General features: G+C 34.8%; 2 protein-coding genes across 3 annotated transcripts in view; one reads left to right on the forward strand and one right to left on the reverse strand.

Moving 5' to 3' along the window:
• The window catches only part of ITGA4 (integrin subunit alpha 4), a 78,539-nt gene extending 62,427 nt beyond the window's left edge, over positions 1-16,112 (forward strand). The window contains exons 18-28 of the mRNA XM_012785814.3: positions 4,110-4,260; positions 5,309-5,404; positions 6,029-6,108; positions 6,499-6,588; positions 8,295-8,385; positions 10,493-10,600; positions 11,464-11,589; positions 12,269-12,388; positions 14,048-14,146; positions 14,544-14,663; positions 15,165-16,112. Of these exons, the coding sequence (XP_012641268.2) occupies positions 4,110-4,260; positions 5,309-5,404; positions 6,029-6,108; positions 6,499-6,588; positions 8,295-8,385; positions 10,493-10,600; positions 11,464-11,589; positions 12,269-12,388; positions 14,048-14,146; positions 14,544-14,663; positions 15,165-15,260 (1,177 nt within the window). The 3' untranslated portion in view covers positions 15,261-16,112. The remainder of the gene's footprint in view (positions 1-4,109; positions 4,261-5,308; positions 5,405-6,028; positions 6,109-6,498; positions 6,589-8,294; positions 8,386-10,492; positions 10,601-11,463; positions 11,590-12,268; positions 12,389-14,047; positions 14,147-14,543; positions 14,664-15,164) is intronic.
• A 718-nt stretch (positions 16,113-16,830) lies between these two features.
• The window catches only part of CERKL (CERK like autophagy regulator), a 104,478-nt gene continuing 98,765 nt past the window's right edge, over positions 16,831-22,543 (reverse strand). For both annotated transcript variants that reach the window (XM_012785813.2, XM_012785811.2), the window contains 3 exons: positions 20,741-20,837; positions 18,174-18,346; positions 16,831-17,454 (listed from right to left, as the gene is read on the reverse strand). In XM_012785813.2, the coding sequence (XP_012641267.2) occupies positions 17,373-17,454; positions 18,174-18,346; positions 20,741-20,837 (352 nt within the window). In that variant the 3' untranslated portion in view covers positions 16,831-17,372. The remainder of the gene's footprint in view (positions 17,455-18,173; positions 18,347-20,740; positions 20,838-22,543) is intronic.

Below are 22,543 nucleotides of genomic sequence, written 5' to 3' on the forward strand. Positions count from 1 at the left end.
ATAAAACTTTATTTATAAAAACAGGCAGACATCAATTTGACCTTCAGACAGTAGTTTATAGACCTCTGCTCTATATGTTTGCTTTTCATATGTCCATTTTGCAGTATTTTTTGTTTAAAAATAGTTCCTTATAGTATATTTTGTTACTTAAATATATTTTATCAGTATAACTTAAGCTAGTTGCCAAAATAAGCTGAGATTCAGAGATTTTAAGAAATTAATTCTGGGTTAAAAAATACATATATAAGAATCTGTTCCTAGACAGATATACATAAAAGTAGATAAAGATAGATATCAACAGAATTACATGTATATATTTGCCAAAAGATTATAATAGTTCCAAACTGGATATTGCCAAAATTCCCATGGATAACTGAATGGATAAATAAAATGTGTCATATTCATAAATGGAATATATATACAATGACAAGCATTTTACAACTAAAATTATCAATATGTTAATCTCACAAAACTGAGTAAATGAAGCCTCAAAAAGAACAGATACTCAAAGATTATGTACTCTATGACTCCATTTATATAAAATGTAAACTCAGTTTACTGTTTAAAATAATAGAGTGGGTATGGGGGCAATAACTGGAAGGAAGAGGACACCAAGGGATTTTCTATAGTGTTGGTAATATTGTTTTTATGATCTGGGTGCTAGTTTCATGTGTGTATTCAGTTTGTTTTGAGCTGTATAATTATAATATGTGCATTTTTCTATAAATGTATTATACTTTGATAAGTTTAAAATTTTAAAAAATGAGAATAAGAGGAAAAGAACTTTGAAGTGTTAAATAAACTTTCCAGTTTCTTAGAGCTATATCAGAGTTTTAAAAGTGTGGGAAAGTCTGTGATTAAAATTTTGTTTCCCTATTGAGGTCGATAGAATTAGTAACATTTCTCAAAAACAATACCACCTTTCTGGTATTGATTTTTGCCATGGTCATGGGATGATGCCATTAATTTATAGGTCATTTCAATAGGTTTATCATCATTACAGTGTTAGCTCATGTGGGTGGGACACAGGTCACAATAATGTACTGCTAGATATTTACTTTCTTAATGAAACATTTGGAATTTGTATACCATCACAGAACAGATAAATATAGCTATAAGGCTATAAATGGACAGGATTTATATTGATGAATTCATAAACTATTAACAATCAATAACTTACATAATTTCCCAATTTTTCTGACATGTTCCTAGGGTATAACCCAACACTTCTTTATGTTTGATACATATACACACATTCCCAGATGTATTTTTTTTTTTTTTTTGAGACAGAGTCTCACTTTGTTGCCCAGGCTAGAGTGAGTGCCATGGCGTCAGCCTAGCTCACAGCAACCTCAAACTCCTGTGCTCAAGTGATCCTTCAGCCTCAGACTCCTGAGTAGCTGGGACTACAGGCATGTGCCACCATGCCTGGCTAATTTTTTCTCTATATATTAGTTGGCCAATCAATTTCTTTTCTATTTATAGTAGGGACGGGGTCTTACTCTTGCTCAGGCTGGTTTTGAACTCCTGACCTCCAGCCATCCGCCCACCTTGGCCTCCCAGAGTGCTAGGATTGATTACAGGCGTGAGCCACCACACCCGGCCCTGATGTATTTTTTGAACACTGTGTTGTTAGGCTCTGAGAAAACAATGATGATCATGATCCAACATCTTCCCTCCAAGAGAACTTAGTCTAGTGGTGAGAGAAACCAGACAGTGACTTGACATTGTGAGATCATTGAGTTAAAAGGTGCCCAGTGTGCTTTGGAATAGGGAGAAGCCACCACCTTATTCTTGTTAGGGGGAGGACAGTGTGGGGTGAAGGTGGTCAGCAATGAGTTTCATCTGCAAGGATATCTAAGAATTATTATTGTATAAGCTGAATCTTGAAACACAAGTACAGTTGTCCCTTGATATACATATGGGATTGGTTCCAGGGCCAATATGCCCACATATACCCAAATCTACTCATACTCAAGTTCCACAGTCAGCCCTTTGTATATATGGGCTCACCACCCTACAGTCCACATTTTGTTGAAAAAAATCCACATATAAGTGGACCCACGCAGTTCAAATATGTGTTCAAAGGTCAACTATACAAGTTAACCAGATGTGTGAAGAGAAGAATATTAGAAATATTCAGAATATTAGAAAAGCAAAGAGGTTCCCTTTTGCCTTTACCCCACCCCTAGGCAAAAGTGGTTCCCTTCCCTGGCCTCGCAGAGCCCTTCATTCATAACTCTCTCCTATGTATTTGTTTATAATAGTTGTTTACATACCCGTCCTTTACACTATCAGCTATAGTAGGGAATGAAGTGTATATTAACTATTTTGGCTTGCAAGCAATGAAGCTAGTGCCTGATTTATTGCACAGAAACTTTCAACTATAGTCAATCATTTACATATCTTAATGCTTAAAGCAGAAATTCTGAAAGGTGTTCTTAAACTCTGCCCTTTAAAGAGTTTTAAAGACATATCCTTTGTGTTTAGTCAATTCACAAATAACTATCAAATGCCTACTGTGTGTTTAGTATTTCCATAAATAATTTATTTAAACACTAATCTTCTATACAGGTAATGATTAGAATGACATAATTTAAACATTATTGAAGAAACTTTCTAAATTCTGTGGTACTAGGTGACTATTTACATTTTCTATGGTTATGACTGTCTTAAGTTGATGTTTTGCTTTGGGTCACTTCCTACTCTAGTTTGAACTAATTTTTCTAAATTTTAAATTATTAGATATCTAAGAACTTCTGTCTTTGGGGAAAGTTTGTAAAATCATAACAGGCTGTAACTGAAAGTTTTCCTTAACATTTAGCTATACTAACCCTCTCATTGGGGAAAAAGAGTGAACTGTGTAGAAATTTCCAATTGCCTTGAGGTTTTAGAACATTCTAGCTGTGGCCTTTAAATATGTTCCTTAAACCTCAAATTCTTCCTATTTAAAATATTCTAAAGATCACATGGAGTGTGCATGATCTGAATCTTCACTGAATACTAGTTTATACTGTTGTTATAGGTGGGGTGATTGAGGCTTAGAAACACTAAGTGACACACCTGCCCCGAGGACAGTGCCAAGACTTGAACTCACGCATATGTCTGGATTTTCCAGCCATCCATACTTGGTAGTACACAGGAGGGGGAAGCACTTCTGCAATTCTGTTTTTAATCTGCCCTTGTTATTATTGGCTGCCTCAGAAATTAATTCTAGTCCAACAGATTTTATTGCCACCCACTTGCTGGTGGGCATAGCAGTTGCTCCCCATTCCTTGATCATTTCAACCACACGTGCCCTCTGTCCACTCATTCTCCTTTTCTCCCAGTTCCCTCCATTTTCCCCCTTTGGTTTGAATAGCAGCTAGTTCAATGTCTATCTTGGGCTTGAAAGAAAAAAGAGAAAAAAGTACTTGCCTTTAGAAAACATTGTGAAATAATGAGGAGAATGTTAAAATTATAGAATCAAGAAGTTAAGCAAAAACGAAATAAAATAGAAAGGACACTAGTTTAAAAACACTTAAACACTACTTAAAAAAACAAATTTTTCTTGGGTAATAGGTGAATTTATCAAAAACATAAGAGTTCTTTTTCTTTATTTTAGCGTATTATGGGGGTACAAGTGTTAAGGTTACATATATTGCCCATGCCCCCCTCCCCCCTCGAGTAAGAGCTTCAAGAGTGTCCATCCCCCAAATGTTGCACATCTCACTAGTTGTGGTTGTATATACCCCTCCCCTCCTCCCCCCTCCCACCCTCCTGACACCCGATAAATGTTACTCCTATATGTCCACTTAGGTGTTGATCTGTTAATACCAATTTGCTGGTGACTACTTGTGGTGCTTGGTTTTCCATTCTTGAGATACTTCACTTAGTAGAATGGGTTCCAGCTGTATCCAGGAATATACATGAGGTGCTACATCACCATTGTTTCTTAAAGCTGAGTAGTAATGTGGGTTTACATCTGTTTGTGTGGGGCCATTCCCATGATTGTTTTTCCACATTAGTGTTTTATGTTCAGCATATTTTATAGATATGGAAAGGGGGGGAGGGGAAGAGAGATGGAATTTTGATTCCCTAAAAAAGAACTAATATTGTCTAATTTTTAGGCCACATGAAAATAAAACCTACCTTGCTGTTGGGAGCATGAAGACGTTAATGCTGAACGTGTCCTTGTTTAACGCTGGCGATGACGCGTACGAAACCACTCTGCATGTCAAACTACCCATGGGCCTTTACCTCATTAAAATTTTAGAACTGGTAAGTACTGTAAACCACAATAGCATGATGCTACTTAGTATTTTACTTTTTTTTTTTTTTTTTTAAAGCAAGTGGTATAATTCATCAATTTGGAGTATAATACATAGACTTACCACGGAGTCTCCTACTTATTTTGACCCCTCCTCTATGTTCCTGCTCAGAATGGCAAGTTCCTTGGATTCCAAGTGCACAAGCATCAAGCTTGGCACTTTTCAGTGCGAGGAGTTAGGAGGGAGCTGCTTGGGCCCCATCACTTCCTTCTGCCACACGGAGCACATGTCAGGTGTTAGGACAATTTGCCTCTTCATTATGGTCCACGCACAAGTAACGGTGGTCCTCAGTGCTGGGCTCCCAGAGTTACTGCCCTTCATTTTAAGCTCGCACCCTCAGCCTCTTCCCAAAGAACCTCCAGCACATCGGAAGCAGCAGTCTTCCACAAATTCTGAGATCCTGGTATTAAGGTTAGGCAAGTTTCTCTTTTCCCTCAAGAGTCTTTATCGTAAGACCACCCCTGCATACCAAGAGTGTTTGAGAGGCTTTTGACCTCTCACAAATATGTTACCACCCTTCTCTAGAGCATTGAGAGCCTATTTGCAAAAATAAGAGGGAAAACTCAGGTATTCAGGGAATATATTTTTTAAATATACCTATTGTAACTACAATTATTATTAACTACCTAAACACATTCTAATGTACCAGACCATAGAGCGCCATTGAAATATGGACTTTATGGATTCCTTGACTCACGATATTTCAAGAAATTAGACCTTAGATTAAATAGGGAATATGTCAAAATGAATGATAGCTACATGCTCAGGAATTTTTTTGGTGGAAAATTTACATGAAAATTAGGATATACTTATATATACACACATATTTACATAATTTACTTCTATTTGTATTTATCCCAAAAGAGAACAAAATCATTTTTTCTAGGGAAGTTCAATACCTCTGGGATGATATTCTTTTCAAAAACCATCCTTAAATATATGTTACAAATGTTTCATTCCCTTCTTACCCAAACCAGTTATTTCATTTTTCCTTTTAGGAAGAGAAACAAATAAACTGTGACGTGTCAGACAACTCTGGCATAGTAAAACTTGACTGCAATGTTGGTTATATATACGTAGATCATCTCTCAAGGGTAAGCATATAGCATTTGTGGTTTTTGTTTACTAACATGAATTGTTTTTTGTCTTCCCCTCTCTTGATGCTGCATATAAATATATATCTTTTTAACTTAGAATGGGTAGCTAAATGATGACATAAAACTGGGTTTGAAATCTGTGAGCTTTGTGTTTATATTCTTGGCAATGTTCACTGTTTAAAGAGGGGGGAGCATGTTTACGTCGAGAGGGGCATGTGAACGTGTCAATCAGAATTCCACTCCCCTGCTCAGCCTACCCCAGGGGGTCCTGTCTGCCAGGCATGTTACCTCTGCTGTACAAAGAGGTGTTTTTGGCAAGAGTGCTCCCTCAAGTTGTTAAAGCATTTCTAATTTTGTCAGTCTGGCCCTGCCTGTCTTCACATTTGGAGTAGGCTTTGTCTCTGGATGTTCCTTGTGAAAACATTTGCACTTTAAAATCGCCACAAACCCAGCAACTTCCCTGTGTTTCACTGCTAAGTGAGGAGTAGCCTACGCCTTTAGAATAGTTTCAAGTCCACATTCCGTAGAACAGAAACTATTAAGAAAAATTAAAATTTAGGTTATAAAAATGTATTTTAGAGGGTATTTTTTTAATGGGCTCTCCTTCTCTGTGTTTTACAGATAGAAATTAGCTTTCTCCTAGATGTGAGCTCACTCAGCAGAGCAGAAGAGGACCTCAGCATCACAGTGCATGCCACCTGGTATACCTCATTGTGAAAAAAATAATTGTACCAGAGGAGATGTATCCCCTGTATTTTGAGGAAGGGCCTTGGGAGAGCCATGAAGCTGTGTTCCATTAATCGTGGGAGAAAACTTCCCTTACATGATCTGTTTTAAATAAACCAGTAACCAAACAAACAAAAACCCTTTATCTAGCATTAGAAACAAATGACAACCATTTAAATGACAGCACATTTCTGCCAAAGTTGTCCTGAAAATTTGTTAGCATATCTGCTTTTATCCTCACTCCCCAAAAAGTGTTGTTTAAACAAGCCATCCAGTATATTAGATACTCATAATATGTAATTCTCTCTGAAGATGATTTTATGCTTGATGGATTCTAATAGGGTGTTTTCTGTTTGTTTGTATAGTGAAAATGAAGGGGACGTGGACAATCTAAAGCATAACAAAGTGACTGTGGCGATACCTCTCAAGTATGAGGTTATGCTTAATGTTCATGGGTAAGTAGACACAGAGGCCTCTTGTAAAGTTTAGAGCTGATTTTCAGTTCCATTGCTTCTCACATTAATGACAAAACCACATTTTAAAATTTTAAATAAAAAGGGGTACTATACTGTTTCTATTTCTTAGCAATCACTGCAGTGTTGCAGTCCCTTGCTTAGCTGTTCATTATTTTAATCCACCCTATGGTCCTTACTGAGACTATTATCAAACTGTGCCCAGCTGGAGACTTCTTACTGGAAGAGCCTCAACAAGCTTCTAGCAGGCCACGTTCAGCCTTTCAGTTGCATATGGTTCAATCTGTGTGCACTGGGAGTCAGGCAGGGTGCAGTTTGCATAACCGTACACAATGGCCATGGCGAGAGTGATGTTCAAAGAAATGTGAGCTTAGCCAAGTCACCATTCTCCAGAACCCACATCTACCTGTGTGGCAAATGGATTGAGATGTGAGAGAGCCGGTTTCAAGGTGTCCCTTGTACACTCTTTGTACCCTATGAGATCACTGAGTTCCTCAACCACTGCCCCAGTGCCAGCATTCATTGCTTCTCCACAATTTTAGTGATTGAGCGGATTCTCCTCTGATAAAAGAAGGGAATGTGTGGAGAATTTCACTGGAAATTATTCACACTATTAGTCTTTGTTTAAAGCTAATCTTTAAAGCAATAGAAGATATGATACAAAATGAAGACAGATGAACTTTTCTTGTTGCTCTTAAATAGAAACCATCCCCTAGTCATTTTTCACCACCCATAAAAGTGGTATACAAGTATATAACCATCAAATGTCAGTATCTGAAACTAATGGAATTGAGTATCAAGTTTGGGAGATAAAACAAATGGAGCAGGGGGGAAGCCATTCATAGGGGAGTAGGACCAAGAGAGTCAGCAGCAAAGCAGGTAAAAGTTGATTGTCTGTTTCCCAGTTTTGAATGTTCATCTTGCCTCCCTTTTTTGATTTTCTTATTATGAGTACTCTTCTATTTTCCCATTATTCACATCTCATTATTTTGGGTAAAGAATTCCTATAACTGTTAAAATACTTAAATCTATACTATTAAATTTTTCTAATTTCTTTCCTGTTTAGTGGGTTTCTAATTTGGTATTACCTAAGATTAGTTGCCAAATATGAGCAACTTGTGGAGCAGGGATTTCCCTAGAAATATATTTCTTAAAGTTTATTGTGGGTAAAACATGTCTAATGTTTCTCTAAACTCAGAGGTTTAACAAAAAGGGTGACAACCTGTATTCTAACAAAAAAAATGTATCATACTCATCAGTGTTTGAATTATTCCTCAAACTTAGGATTGTTACAAATAGCCGGCAGTAATCATGGGATGGGAAGAAGTAACTCCGGTAACATAGATTGAGGTATAAGAGGCCTGGAGGAAGCTAAGGATTTATCCCATAATTGCCAAATTTATATTAATCACATAAGGGCTGAAAGAGAAGGAATGGTCAGCAGAATGAACCACATTCAGCACTGGGGAAGGCAAGGAAAGGATATTGGTGAGGACAGATATTGTTACCCATGTAAGAGCACATAGACTTCTAATTTCATTACTTTATAAAATTCATATCTGATTGTAAAACCAAAAGTATTTCATTGTGCCTTGCAAATGTGCTATAATTCAGTCTATAGAGAAGGACTGTTTATAATACCTCATTGAAAAAGACAGCTAATTACAATTTGCATTTGCTTCTATTAGGTTTGTAAACCCAACTTCATTTGTGTATGGATCAAATGATGAAAATGAGCCTGAAACCTGCATGGCAGAGAAAATGAACCTCACTTTCCATGTAAGAAAACATAGTTGTGTTGGTATTTGTAACAACCTGAAAGGATGTGACTGATGTATTGCTCCAGGGGACATCGTATACCTTGGACACCGCAGCCCAGGCAGACCACTGTTGGCTGGAAGGGGCTGTAGCGCTGTCACTCCTGCCTCTAAGGCTCCTGCTGCTTTTTTCTTCTTTGTCTTGTCCCTGTTACTCGAGCCTGTATCTCCCTACAGGACAGGTGGGAAAGAGTATGCAGGACCAGAGATTACACTTGAAATAGGCAAAGTTATAGGATGGGATGAGTTCTCCAGAGATGCATACAGAAAATAGGATAGGGCAAGGTGCAAATCAGTGAAATCTCTTCTTGGTTCAAACTTTACAAAAGCCCTAACATTACCAAGTAAAGGAAGCTCTTACCTCCCCCATCTCCACTTAAGGTCGAATTGGTCAGCCTCTCATGCCATAGATTTATGACCTATGGCATGTGCTTTATGAATTATAAAATAACCTTTTTAAAAAAGTAAAGAATACTACTACGTCTAGAAGTATTAGTAGACAGCTGAAGCTAAATTTAAAACATTTTTGCTGTCAAACATTTTTTTGTTGTATCCCAGATGTTGATGATGAATAATTTCCACAAAAATATTTTTGACCCAAAAGCAGTGTCCAAAGTTATATAACGATCTGTAGACTATGATTAGGTATATTAATATATTTTGCAAGGCAATGCTTTTCAAAGTGTATATTAGAATCACTCGGGCTACCTATCCAAAATGCAAATTGTTGTGCCCTGCCCCAGATCTGTGGGAAGAGAATGTCCTATTGATTTGTATACTCAAGTTTTTGTTACGCTAGTATATTCCTAGTGTTGAAAAAATTTAGCCTTCCACTTTGAAGTCCCAAGAAATGTTTTCATCAGAACCCAGTGAGGCTTTGTGCCTAGATAAACTGAAACAGAAACCAAGCTGTACTCTATAAAGACAATTTATTAATTTACAACTAATAGTTAATAAGTATTTTCTAAATAATTTACAATGGAGTGGCTGAGACTGGAGAAACTTGCAGTAGAGTCCGTCCAAGTATAGTGGGTGTTCTTGAGGCCTAAGTGTTATCAGGTGAACAGAGATGAAGCATAACTGCAATTTAGATGGATCAGTTACTGGTATTAGGAAGACCTTGTCTAAGGTACTGAGCACTGCTGGGTGTACCCATTGCTGACATTTCTTTCTACAACTTCCCTGTGCTTTGATGGCCTAGCAATTGCCACCTGTCCCAGATCTAGGGATACTCTCTTCATCTATGTCATACGCATTCAAGAGATGACTGCAGGTCTGCAATTCACCCTTTTTCATTTAGGTATCGTGGCATGTTTCTTTTCTGACTGATTGTATTGATTTTATAGTTAAGCTCTCAATAGGCAATATTTTGACCCAATCTCCTTTTTTAAGGATCTGCAGTCTTCAATATGTCAACAATAATGAAATATCATCCCTTTATGCATTTTTTGAAAAGTATTATTAAAGACTTTTGTGTTTTCTTTAAAATCCCATAACATATTCTTTTGATTTTCTGAATGTATTAACATTATAATTACCCTGAATAAAAATACATTTTTATTCACTTACTGCTCATGATTATCCTCTCAGCAGGGAGTGATTTTGTCAAAACATCATAGAACCAAAACTCAGGTATTTTCAATTCTAACTCTTTAACTTTCATCCTGGGAATACGAGTAACACCTCTTAGCATTTTTCCTAGCTGGTGAATAGTAAAATGTTGGCTCATGAGATGGTTATAAGGACCAACTGATTGGTTTTAAAATACATACTCCATCATAAAATACATGTTGCTTATGTTTAAGACTTTTTTCCAATAAGCCATCAGCCTGAACTTTGGGGTCTAAACAATACCAAGAAGAGAGGGCTTAGGAATGACTAGAGTTTGAAATTATTAACAAACTTTAAAAATTCTGACCATGGATACTCTGTCTCCCTTTGCCGTGCAGCTGCCAACTCCAAACTTCCACCAATGTCGTGTGCAATATATGGGGTCACCTAAAAGCTCATTGCTCTCTGTACTTGCTTATGTACTTATTAAAAATATGTAAAATTTTTTTCCTTATCAGGTTATCAACAGTGGCAATAGCATGGCTCCAAATGTTAGCATGGAAATAATGGTACCAAATTCTTTTATACCCCAAACGGATAAGCTGTTCAACATTTTGGATGTTGAGGTAAAAATATGTTTTTTCAACCTGGACCTTTATTAGGTGTGTCTTAAGTAATAAAATAAATGCAAGCCAATCCGGTATTCAAGTAGTATCACTAAACTAGAAATGTATTATTTTATTTTAGTCATGCTCACTGCAAGCTATGATTTCACTGTGCATTTCTTGAGTTATACTTTGAATGTTATACATTTCATTAGATCTGTAGAATTACAGGGGAACCTCCATATTTGAATTATGCAGTAACAGAACTAAACTCTGCCATCTCCATTGAATAATTACTTTATCATATATTTTGTGATATAAACCTGTAGAAGTAATGAAGCTATTGTGGACAGGTCAGGATTGTAGCCTTTAAAAAAAATAAATAAAAAGAAGCTGCAATGTTTAAATGACTACTTAAGAATTGATAATCTTGTGTTGATGATTCTGTGAAAATTTTTATCTTCAAAGTTCAAGACAAGCAGTCAACAAATATGCTAAATAGGTTTGAGATCTGATTGTTAAAAATCTTACTTGAATTTTATATATAGATGGAAGGACATGCTGTTATAACATTGTTTTGTGTATAAAACTAAAGAAATGTTTAATTTCCTGCTAATGCTTAAATGTCATTTTTCACATTTCTATAAAGTTAAGACCATTTTGTCAGCTTAGGACCTATAGCCAACCCTCTGCAATGTAGCTGGGTTTTTGTTTGTGCTTTTGCCACAGAGATTTAATCTCTCCTGAATAAGTCTATCAAAAAAGTATTTTCACAGTTTCACAGATACTTGATACATTTCAGAAAAGATAAGCAATTGGAAGCTTTAAACCATGTTTTTGTTCTTTCCAATGCTGAAAGATTTTCATGCTTTATATCTTTGTAGACTACTATTGGAGAATGCCATTTTAAAAATTATCAAAGAGAGTGTACATTGGAGCAGGAAAAGGGTGCAATGCAGACGTTCAAAGACATACTCCAATTCATGTCCAAGACTGATAAGAGGTTATTGGTAAGTTTCAGTTTTTTTAAGTTAGGTTCTTGGTTTCCGACAGAGAAGTTGAAACACTGAAAACTAAAAGTCAATGGGTTTGAACCGTCAGTTGAGTGGCAAGACGGAAGACACGTTTAGGGAATATTCTTGCCAACAAGTAACAAGGATGAGTGGAGGGTTAAGACAGACCCACAGTTTCATTATTCATCTAACAACTGCCCATTATTTGTCAGGCAGACATTGTTGCAGACCCTTCAGGACACCAAGATACTGTCTTCACCTGGGCTGCCTTTGTGGCACAAGATTAATTTTCATTCTTTTCATCATAGTGAATTTATGAAAAGAAACTGGAGAAACAATCATCACCTTGAAATGATCCAAGTTTTACAATAAATGTAGAATATGTAACTTAGCAAGCCTCTGATTAGGAGTCCTTTTAATTTTATCCCAGAAGGTTAACTTAATAAGAATAATGAGAACATGTTCCACTTTAGATATTTTGTTTGTTATAATTTATAAAACAAACATGTTTTGTTGAAAGCAATTTTTTAAATGCCACTAAGGAAAGCAGCTGTTTAATTCCATATCCACAGAAAGATAATTTTCTAAATGCCATGAAATAGAATAGATTTTTAATTCTATATAAAATATTTTAATGCTGAAAATTTTAATGTAGAACTTTTATATTCTTTTGAAGTACTGCATGAAAGCTGATTCCGATTGTTTAAATTTCTTATGCAATTTTGGGAGAATGGAAAGTGGAAAAGAAGCCAGTGTTCACATTCAGTTGGAAGGCCGGCCATCCCTTTTAGAAATGGTAAGTCTATGGACAAGTTCATATAAAATCCATGAATTTAATCATTTTACAGAGGCATTCAGCAAATTAAGAAGATATAAAAATTTTGGAGTAAAACTCTAAAATTGTATTTCTATTTATCACTTCAGCTGTCTACATTGACTAAGTGACAACACTTTAGTAATTAAACAGATAATTAAGACTAAAATAGACTATGAAATTAAGAAATTTCAGAAAGCATGACCAACTGCCTATGAACCTTGATTAAATCAGAGAAATTGACTACCCTACCATTTAATATAACCCTAAAATTCTTTCCAAACTGATTTAAATTGTTTAATAATCTAATATTTTAAAAATAAAGCTAAGAAGGCAAACTAAAGCATTCATAAAATCAAACTTAAACATTAACAATAAATACAATAACAAAAATATACTTTTAAAATAATGAACTTTGAAAGGTTGAATTAAAAAAAAATTAATATATGTTGGATTTCTTCCTAGAAAGAAACATGTATATGTATGAGTACTTTGAGATAAAACTAGTTTTATCTGGAGTTCTGTGTTTCAGCTTCCTCATATGTTCAGGAGGGATAATGTCTGTGTCTCAGGGGTGCTGCAGATTAAATGATTTTTATTAAGCACTTTGTAATAATGCATGGCACACAGTAAGCCAAAGGAAGTAGCAGCTGTTATATTTTAAGTGGAATTTTTGAAATTACCAGACAATGGGCAAGAGGTAGACAGAGCAGACAGGCAAAGGAGACATGTCTGTTTTAGTTGTGCTAAAAACTAAATCATAGGACCATGAGTAAGTCATTTAACCTTTTGCAGTTTGCCTTCTCATACTCTAGATCCAAGTTTCTCAACAGTGGGCATTTAAGAGCATCCTCAGCCTCTATACACTAGGTACTGGAATGCCACCTTCCAAATTCTGACACTCAGGAACATCTTCAGACATGGCTCACTGTAGATACCCCTAGCTGATAAAATCCTCACTGTTGAGACCACTGCTCTGGATCTAAGTAAAACTTGTAATTTATCTTCAGCTCTAAAATGTTACTTAACCTTTGCACAGTATTTTTTAATTCTTGAGGGTCATATCCCTCTTTAAGAATCTGACTAAAGAATATATTCTCATCTCCCCCAATAAATGCATTCATGAAAATATCTCCTAAAGATGCGTACAATCTATGAAGCCCATCCACAGATTACCCATACTCCATGGATTCTGGGTTACAAAGTGTCTACTTTAGATAGTAAAGTTCTGACTTCATACACTGATTTTATATTTGAATTCTGTTTGCATCAGATTTTGCCATTAATATATTAAGTGGAATATAGAAAGAAAAAGAAACCCAAATAAAATGGATTTGAAGAAATGTTTATCAGATGAAAAAAGTAGTTTGGGGATAAAAATTAAATATTCAGGAAAATAACATTGGAAACTAGTAACTTCTTACTATAGTCTAATATTTAAATCAAGTTATCTCAAAGTAGCATGTTTAATAAAAGGGTTTCAATGAAATGATGCCATATAAATTAATACCAAGACCACACCTTTGCAACCAAAGGCAGCATTGTAATTTACAAATGGTGAAATAAATCGAAGATAAATTGAGAAATTACTTCTATTTATGTCTTCATGAAATAAGGCTACACTGATCTTTTATTAAACAGGATGAGACTTCAGCACTCAAGTTTGAAATAAGAGCAACAGCTTTTCCAGAACCAAATCCAAAAGTTATTGAACTAAACGAGGATGAGAATGTTGCACATGTAAGATTACCCTTTTAACTGGTACATTAAAATTGCAGGGAAAAATATTGCAAGGATGTTTAATTATCTCCTTTTGAATACCTGAGTCAGGAAAGTAGAGTATGACCATACCATGAAGGACTTTGAATACTTCACTGAGAGTTGGCATTTTCCATAGCTGGCAGGAGGGAACAGTGCACTTTAGTGGGGTGAATTTGGTAGCAGTGAGAACAGAATGGATTGGAGGAATAGCATTCCACTCAGTTTCTGCTAAACACTTACCAATGTTTCCTATGGTATGTTAGAACCAGCTAGAAGATGGGGTGGGTAGTTGTTATTGAGGGCCTCAAAGGAAATGTAAAGAAGTTTCTAACCTGGTGAGTTTTTCTTTAAATTTTTGCTTAATTCATTCATGTAGGTTCTTCTGGAAGGATTACATCATCAAAGACCCAAACGTCATTTCACCATAGTGATTATTTCAATTAGCTTGCTACTTGGACTTATTGTACTTTTATTGATTTCATATGTTATGTGGAAGGTAAGCCTTTAATAATTAATACTAAACCACTCAAAATGCCATTCTTTATTTTCTCAAAGCTAATTTGTGGCTCCCAAGTTATTAGATTTAAATGTTTCTGTATTTTAATGTTAAGTTTTAAAAAACTTTTTATATTGCTAGGTGAATACATAATACTGATCTCTTCTAATTTCAATACCAAAGTCTTTCTAGAAAAATACGGCTTCTTAAAGATAACTTGCTTTGAAAGATGTTCTTTTTAAAAAGAAGAACATTTGGAAAATATTGCAAGTCAATTTTGGAGAGAATCTGGTATCACTGAGAAGTCCTGCTTTAACAACAAAAATGTTTCTTTAACTTAATATGTCCCAAACTAATTTTTACTAATTGCATTTGTTGAAAGCCTTCATGATTAGTGTAGCATGGGACACAGTGTAAGACATTTTGATTAGATGTGAGTATAGTAAACAGATATGAATGTTTATAACTATATAACTGGTGATTATGCAATGCTATTTTCAGGCTGGCTTCTTTAAAAGACAATACAAATCTATCCTACAAGAAAACAGAAGAGACAGTTGGAGTTATATCAATAGTAAAAGTGATAATGATGATTAAAGACTTCTTTCAAATCGAGAGAATGGAAAACAGACTCCAGTCATAACAAAGACAAGACACTGTTTATAAGAAAACATCAATTTTGCTCAGACTTCTTCCATGTACAACTTTTATTCACAATCTGGTGGCATATGTCTTAATGTAAGGGGAAACCTAAGCAATGATTACCCTTTGAGAAAGAAGATCTGCAAAGGTAATACTTAATCTTTCAGTGTTTAAATGGGTAGAAAAACACTAAAGCATTCAATTTATTCAAGAAAAACAAACCCTTGAAGATATCTTGAAATTTAAATCATATTGACAAATTAAACAACATGATTGGAGAAGTCTTGGACATAAAATATCTTTCAAGGAAATATGATTTACTGTATGCACTCACCTTGGTAAAATAAATCCCACTGAAATATGTTTTTTAAAAATATTTAGTAGAATTTTACAAAGCGCTGTTTTCTAAATATTCTAATGAATGAAAGAGGACGATTATCATTTTAAAGTGATTTTTACCTTTAAAGACCTTTAGTTGTAATATGACTTCTGGATACTTAATTTTATATACCGATGGGGTTTTTCCCCCCATTACTGTACATATACATAAATTTTTTAAAGAATCTGTGTTTATTTAGGTATAAATCCACTAGTCCTCTTAAAGAGTACCCAGGGGTAAATTTTTTTAAAACCACCTTATTTATATTCTGAAACAGCAGATTACAAATAGTGCACTTTAGCTGATGTAAAAAATGCAAGAACTTTACCTCACTAATGATTTTAAAAAATCAATGCTTGAATAGGGGGGCCAATACATCATACATATTGGGTACTGTATAATTAAGCAAATAAAAATATTTGCTTGGATGTTATTCTGTTACTCTTCAAATATATTTTAATCAGGTCTACAAAAGTGTTCTGTTGTGCACAGAGAAAGAAAAATATTCATTTAATTTATACAGTGAATATAAAAGACAAAGTGTCTATGAAATGTTTAAATTCTAGCTAAAATTTGAGTTTGTTCATATTATATGAGGTTCTTTTTAAAATGGAATAATAGCTTTCTTCTGATTTTTAATACTTTTCATGTTCAAATAGTCGTTTTTGTAATATTTATTTCATGTGTATGATCTAGATACTAATAACTGTAGAATGCAATTTTTTTGTCTGGACTTTATAAGAAACCTGTGTCCAAATTTTGAAAATTTCTTTATATGAAGGCTCTGTTACCAGCCATCCTTCCCAGAGGTGAGGAATGGACTGAGATTTGTGATGGCATTTGAGCAGTGAAACCCGAGCCAAATCTTCCTGAGTGTGTACCAACAGGATGACATTAAAGATATTTTACGCTTTTACCATTATAAAGTTCTTTCAGAATAATATTTAAGATCATTGGTAGAAAAAAAAAATCAAGCCCCAATTTAGAACTGCCTTCTCAGGGATGGTCTCTAAATTTGGTTCCATTCTATTCAGAAATGACTGTATTTCAGGGATTACTGAGCACAATAATACATGCCTCTCAGGTAGAGAAACACAACTACCTAGTGGACTAAATTTTGCCCAGTTAGGACGATACAGTTCAAAATAAAATGTTATCAACTTTATTACCTGTATGATGAATTTTTAAAACTTCAAAATTGGTACCATAATCACTGAAATATGGGTTATTCTTTGTTGACAAGAAGTCAAGGTGTTGGCGATATTTCGAAGAAGTGGTTCTAGTTCTGCTTTTATCACTAACTAGCTGTGTGATTTTAAAATTTAACTTCTCTGGATCAGTAAAATCAGGGCAGTCTTACATAATCTCTGTGGTGTTTGTACCAGGCTATAGGAAATTTAGCATTAGAATTGATGAGCTCAAAACCTGCAGAATGAAAGAATCCAAATGATTTCACTTTGGAATTATTTAAATATTGATAAAACTTAGGCATCACCATGGTGTAAGTACATTAAATGTTTTTTTCAGTTCCAATAGACATCATAAAAACCTGCACTGATATTTAAAATTATCTTCTGAGGCTTTAAAAATCAAGATGAAAAATAACATCAAAAATATTTTCCTTAAAAATATCTGTTGAAAACATGGCTACATTCCTTCATACTAAAATTCTACTTTACACATTTCTTTTATAAACAATTACATGTTACTTTGGAATCATTTGTGTCTTCTATGCTTCTTCCATAAAGACTAATAAGTCTTGGATGTAATCTGTAAAGAAAAGAATATGTACAATTTTTTATTTCATCAACCTATCAGTTATTTTTCACACATACAGCTGAGTATGGTATAACCCACAGACATGCATGATAGAGCTGCAATCTAGAAAACTGAGGGGGCCTGATAACACTAGTAATTACTAGTGTTACTTTCTCCCTTGACTTAATGCTCTTACTGCCTCTGTAAGACAGTCAATTGTGCCTATAGAACACATCTACCCATTGAGTCATAATGCCTACTAAGAATGAGTTTGCAGGTTCCTAAACGTGTATATACCAGTTGCTCAACTAAATAATATGTAAACTGTTTCTTATGTTCAAGTAAGTGAATTCTTTATAAAAATTGGATAAAAGAAAATTGCTGAACACAAACTGTTATGAGTAATGGGTGAGAAAACTAAAAGAAGGATTAAATTTTAATCTACTACTCAGAGGGCTTCGGAGGTTTAAGATCTTGATCAGTTTTTCAAAATCCAAAATGGAAAGTATAACATGCATTATCTATACTGTTTATGCAGAATAATTTAGAATGCCAAAGAAAATGCCTTAGGATCTATGTAACGGTGAATAAAGGTAAGTTTGTTGTTTGATTCATCGAAAGTTGTACATGTATCTTTTTGATAGTTGAGAGAAAAGGGCTTTCATTATATTAATGCTATTGGTTTGGGGTCTACTGATGGACATAAGAAGCAGTGAAAAAACTGGACTTACCGAACATGGACCTCTGATGTAACTTCCATTAAATCACCATCCACATTCCAAGGAAAACTGTTTTCTGAAGCAGTTTCACGAGGTTCTTCCTCTGGATTGTATCTGCTGGAATTATTCCTTGGATGAACTATTACTTCTGCAACAGTGTAAGTCTCAACAAATGGAAAATTGAACTAAATAAAACAAATGCAAATAATCACGCTAGTTGCTTTATCTCTCAGTGCTATTACAAATCAAAGTCCACTGTGCCCTCTCTCACAAGTAAATGTCAACATGTATGCTGACATTTTTATAGCTGAGGACATTGGGAAAGCTTCCCATTTAAAGTGAGCTTATAAAAACAAAAGGAGCCTTAAAGAACACAGACAAGTTAGCCTGCAGCAGAAGGAAAAGTCTGGAGAGAAGAAACATTTACAAAAATACAGAGGTATGTCATGGTCAAGCAACTGCAAAATTTTAGCATGACGGTTAGGAATTGAGGGAAGGGGGCACAATTCCATCCCTATGTTGAAATCCTAACCCTTGGTACCTCAGAGTGGAACAGTATTTGGAGATAAGATATTTAAGGAGGTGATAAACTTAAAATGATCTTTAGGGTAGGCCCTAATCCAGTATGACTGGTATCCCCCTAAGAAGTCTGCAAACAGAAGAAAGACCACTTGTCGGTGCAGTGAGAAGGCAGACACATACAAGCCAAAGGGAGAGTGGCCACAGAAGAAACTAAACCTACAGACACCTCCTTAGCCATCTAGACTCCAGATTTGTGGAAAAATAACATATAATGAAAATGATTCTATGTCTTTAGGAAAATGTTTTCTAAGTGAGATCATGTTATGCAAGATCTATGTTAGCCTATTTTTCTCATGTATGCTACCAGTCATATCTTGCTTTTAATGTAAGAAACTATTGCCTGTTCCATTAGACTTTAACTTTTGAAAATAGGTAAGTCAATCAGAGTTAAGTCTAATGGAACAGGCAATAGTTTCTTACATTAAAAGCAAGATATGACTGGTAGCATACATGAGAAAAATAGGCTAACATAGATCTTGCATAACATGATCTCACTTAGAATCCTTTTCATTATATTCTATATGCTATTATGTCTAGGGAAAGCATTGCTTTTAAAATCAGAAGAAAGCTATTTTCATAAAATAAAAATCTATAAAACCTTCCATATACAATTTGTGCAAAATAGATGTCTCCCCCAAAATAAACACAGTGCTTCTCAGGGATACACTAATAGGTTAATACTCATTTAAGTTCTCAGATAGGAGTTAATAGAAAAGGATTAGGAAAAATTTATACCAAGGTAATGATACTGATTATGTCCAGGAACATGGAATTTCAAGTGCTTTAAATATTGTTTTCTTGTTTCTATTTTCTGACTTAAAAAGAGCAATGAACTGGTACTGCTTTTAGATTAAGAAAAACAATAAAGTCGTTTTTAATGCTTAAAAGTCTAGTAAAATCTGAAAAGGTATACATTCCTTTGAAAAAAAATCAATAAATCTTTAGATTTCCCCAAAACAGAGTTGTTACTTAGGCTCACATTATATTAATATATGCTCATCTACTTTGTCTCCTTAGAGGTTTATATTTCATGAAAGTGGGGCTATATCTAATCTTCATGATTTAATTTCCCAAACAGTCCAGTTAGTTGCTCAATAAATGTTGATCAAATAATATACTAGGCAGAAGAGGATTCAAACTTCATGCAGATAGCCTAAGAAAGTTTGAAATTATAGTGAGACCAAAATTGAGAGCCTTGCAATGGCTAAGGCATGTAAGCAAGATTCAGCAGCTAGTCATTGGCTGGATTTACTTTCCTCCTCCTCCCATCTGTTCTCTTCCAACTCCATCCAAGCATCATTTTATACTTTTAAGAATCTGTGCAACTATAGGGTTTTACACTCATACCTATGTACTTTAAAGACTCACAATTTCAGAAATTCACATAAATCCAGGATCAGTTTCCTAATAACTGGGTCAAAGTATTTGCCAAAATATGGCTTTTGGTACTTAGTGTTTCAACTTAAAACAAATCACAGGTGGAAATATGTATCTCCACATTCTACTTTTGAATAAAATATCTGTATAAATATGGTATGTTTTTAAATATTTATCTGCAAATCTATTTCAAACAGTGAGCACAGACAAATCTGCAAAAACAATTTCAGGAAAACCTAAAGATCAAACTTTAGAGAGTCACAGCTGCTATGCTATCAAGAAGGATAAAAATATCAGATTTCACTACTTTTCATTCTGAACAACAGCCCGAGTAAGTAATTTCTTCCTTAATTTACTTCATATTGCAATATAACAATACATTTTTATTCTACTTTTGTGCATACATATATGCACGTATATAAAACTAACTCATAGCTCAAAAAAAGGCGAATATTGCTGTATGCTTTTCAAAGTTTGAATGAAATAGATTGGAAAAAATATTAATGTGTTCAAAGGAAAATAAAGCCTTCTTACGAGGCAGGATTTGATGTCAACTCTTGTAACATCTCTCTCCATGATTAATAGCTTTGCAAATAAGTAACAAAAAGAATTTACCATACCTGATTTTTCACACTGGCATATCTTTTCAGGTGTTTTATAAATTCTGGCCGAGAAGTGTTTCGTGCAATTATAAGAGCCATGCTTCCATTATTTAATCTAAAATTAAGTATTTGTATTAGACATCGAGAAGTTTATTAAGAGATTACATCAAAAATTTTTCCACATTGTTCCTTATAACAAACATACTATTTACTGGAACTATTGTCCAAGAAACAAATTATCACATTAAATTTACCTAAAATTTTTATGCCATATCTTGCTGTGTTGTTTTTTAAATGATGCAGCCCTCAAAATTAGTTTTATTAAACTATTGGCTTCCTTTTCAACAAGCTCTTACATTAGGGCTATTTACAAAACAAACCATAATGCATCCTACTCACAATATCAAGACATAATTTAAAATCCAGTGTAATTAGGAATTATAAATGTGAAACTGTTTTTTAAAGTTGTATTATAAAATAGTATATACAAGTGGTATAACAAATAGGTCAACATTTTATAAAATCTAATGTGTGGTTTAAATATTTATGGGCAGAAGGTCTAGGTGACATAGGAAATGAAACAAATCAAAGTGGTCCTTGGATGGATGAAATGCAGTGAACAAATGCTACCACACACGTTCAGTTATATGACTGAGCATTTTAATATTGCATAACTGTCCCACCAAATATAATTGAAAATTCAGAGGTGCCAAAACAGCCACTCACAAATGCAAGCCATAGGAGGCAGTTGCAGAGATACATACAAATGACTTTTAGGTTGATTTCAGTGCAAATCTGAGGTTAATCCAAGAATAACAAATGGCATAAAAGGGGTCTCTTAAACTCATGGAAACTCAGGTTAGAGCTGTAAGGGACTTTGTAGATTATTTCATCATTCATTCGTTTCATGTGGAAGGAAAAGAAAACCTCAAGTTCAAGTGGTTTGTTCAAAGGCACACAGAGAAAAACAAAGTGGTTATCAGCACCAGAGCTCATAACCTCCAAGGCCTAGTACCCCTTCTGTCCATTGTGCCTCCTCTTCGCAACTGAAAATTAACAGCACCAAAGCATTCAGGATAGTGTTATCATGCATCTTTTTATTTTTAAAAATTGCGTACACATGTAAAGCTTGACCCTGTGCCTACTTTCCAATATTTACTAGTAATTTTAACACACCCTATGTGCCTCACACTGCTCTAAATATTTCACAAAGTTGAGACATTTAATCTTCGAATACTTAGAATATTAGTCCATATCAGCAATTTGCACTGAGGTATTCTGAAGTCAATTATTCTTTATAGTGGGGAAAAAAAAGGCTGAAAGTGTAATCTCCTATTCAGTTATCCAGAATCATTCAAAAGCTACATCTCTGAAAAATCTCTGTTCAACTGAGTTTGGTCTAAACCCCTTTGCAAAGATAATATGTTCTGATTATAATCCACAGAAGACGTCTCATTAGCTTTCTGTGAAAAATGTATCAATACTGATTATACCTGAAGAGTCAGCAGTGGAATTCCAGGCAAGCTGAACACTGATGGAGCGGCTTTGAAGGAGCTATGACTCAATTGCTCCTAGAAAAACAGGGCTACCTCCCATGGAGGTTTTTGAACCAGCAGGGTTAAACGTTGCCTGAAGTCCTGCCGACCTGGCTCCTTGGTCAGCTAGCCACGTCTTCAACTTTCAGTGGAGGAAACTACATTAGGGAAGCACACAGCTACCTATGATTTCTGAGCGTGTGAGGAGGAAACAACCAAGCTCAATTTCTAAATCACACAACCTTCAAAATACTCTTTTCAAGTTTCAGCACTAGACATAATTAAT

Source organism: Microcebus murinus, chromosome 8 (assembly GCF_040939455.1).
Source record: "Microcebus murinus isolate Inina chromosome 8, M.murinus_Inina_mat1.0, whole genome shotgun sequence".
Classification (NCBI taxonomy): Eukaryota; Metazoa; Chordata; class Mammalia; order Primates; family Cheirogaleidae; genus Microcebus; species Microcebus murinus.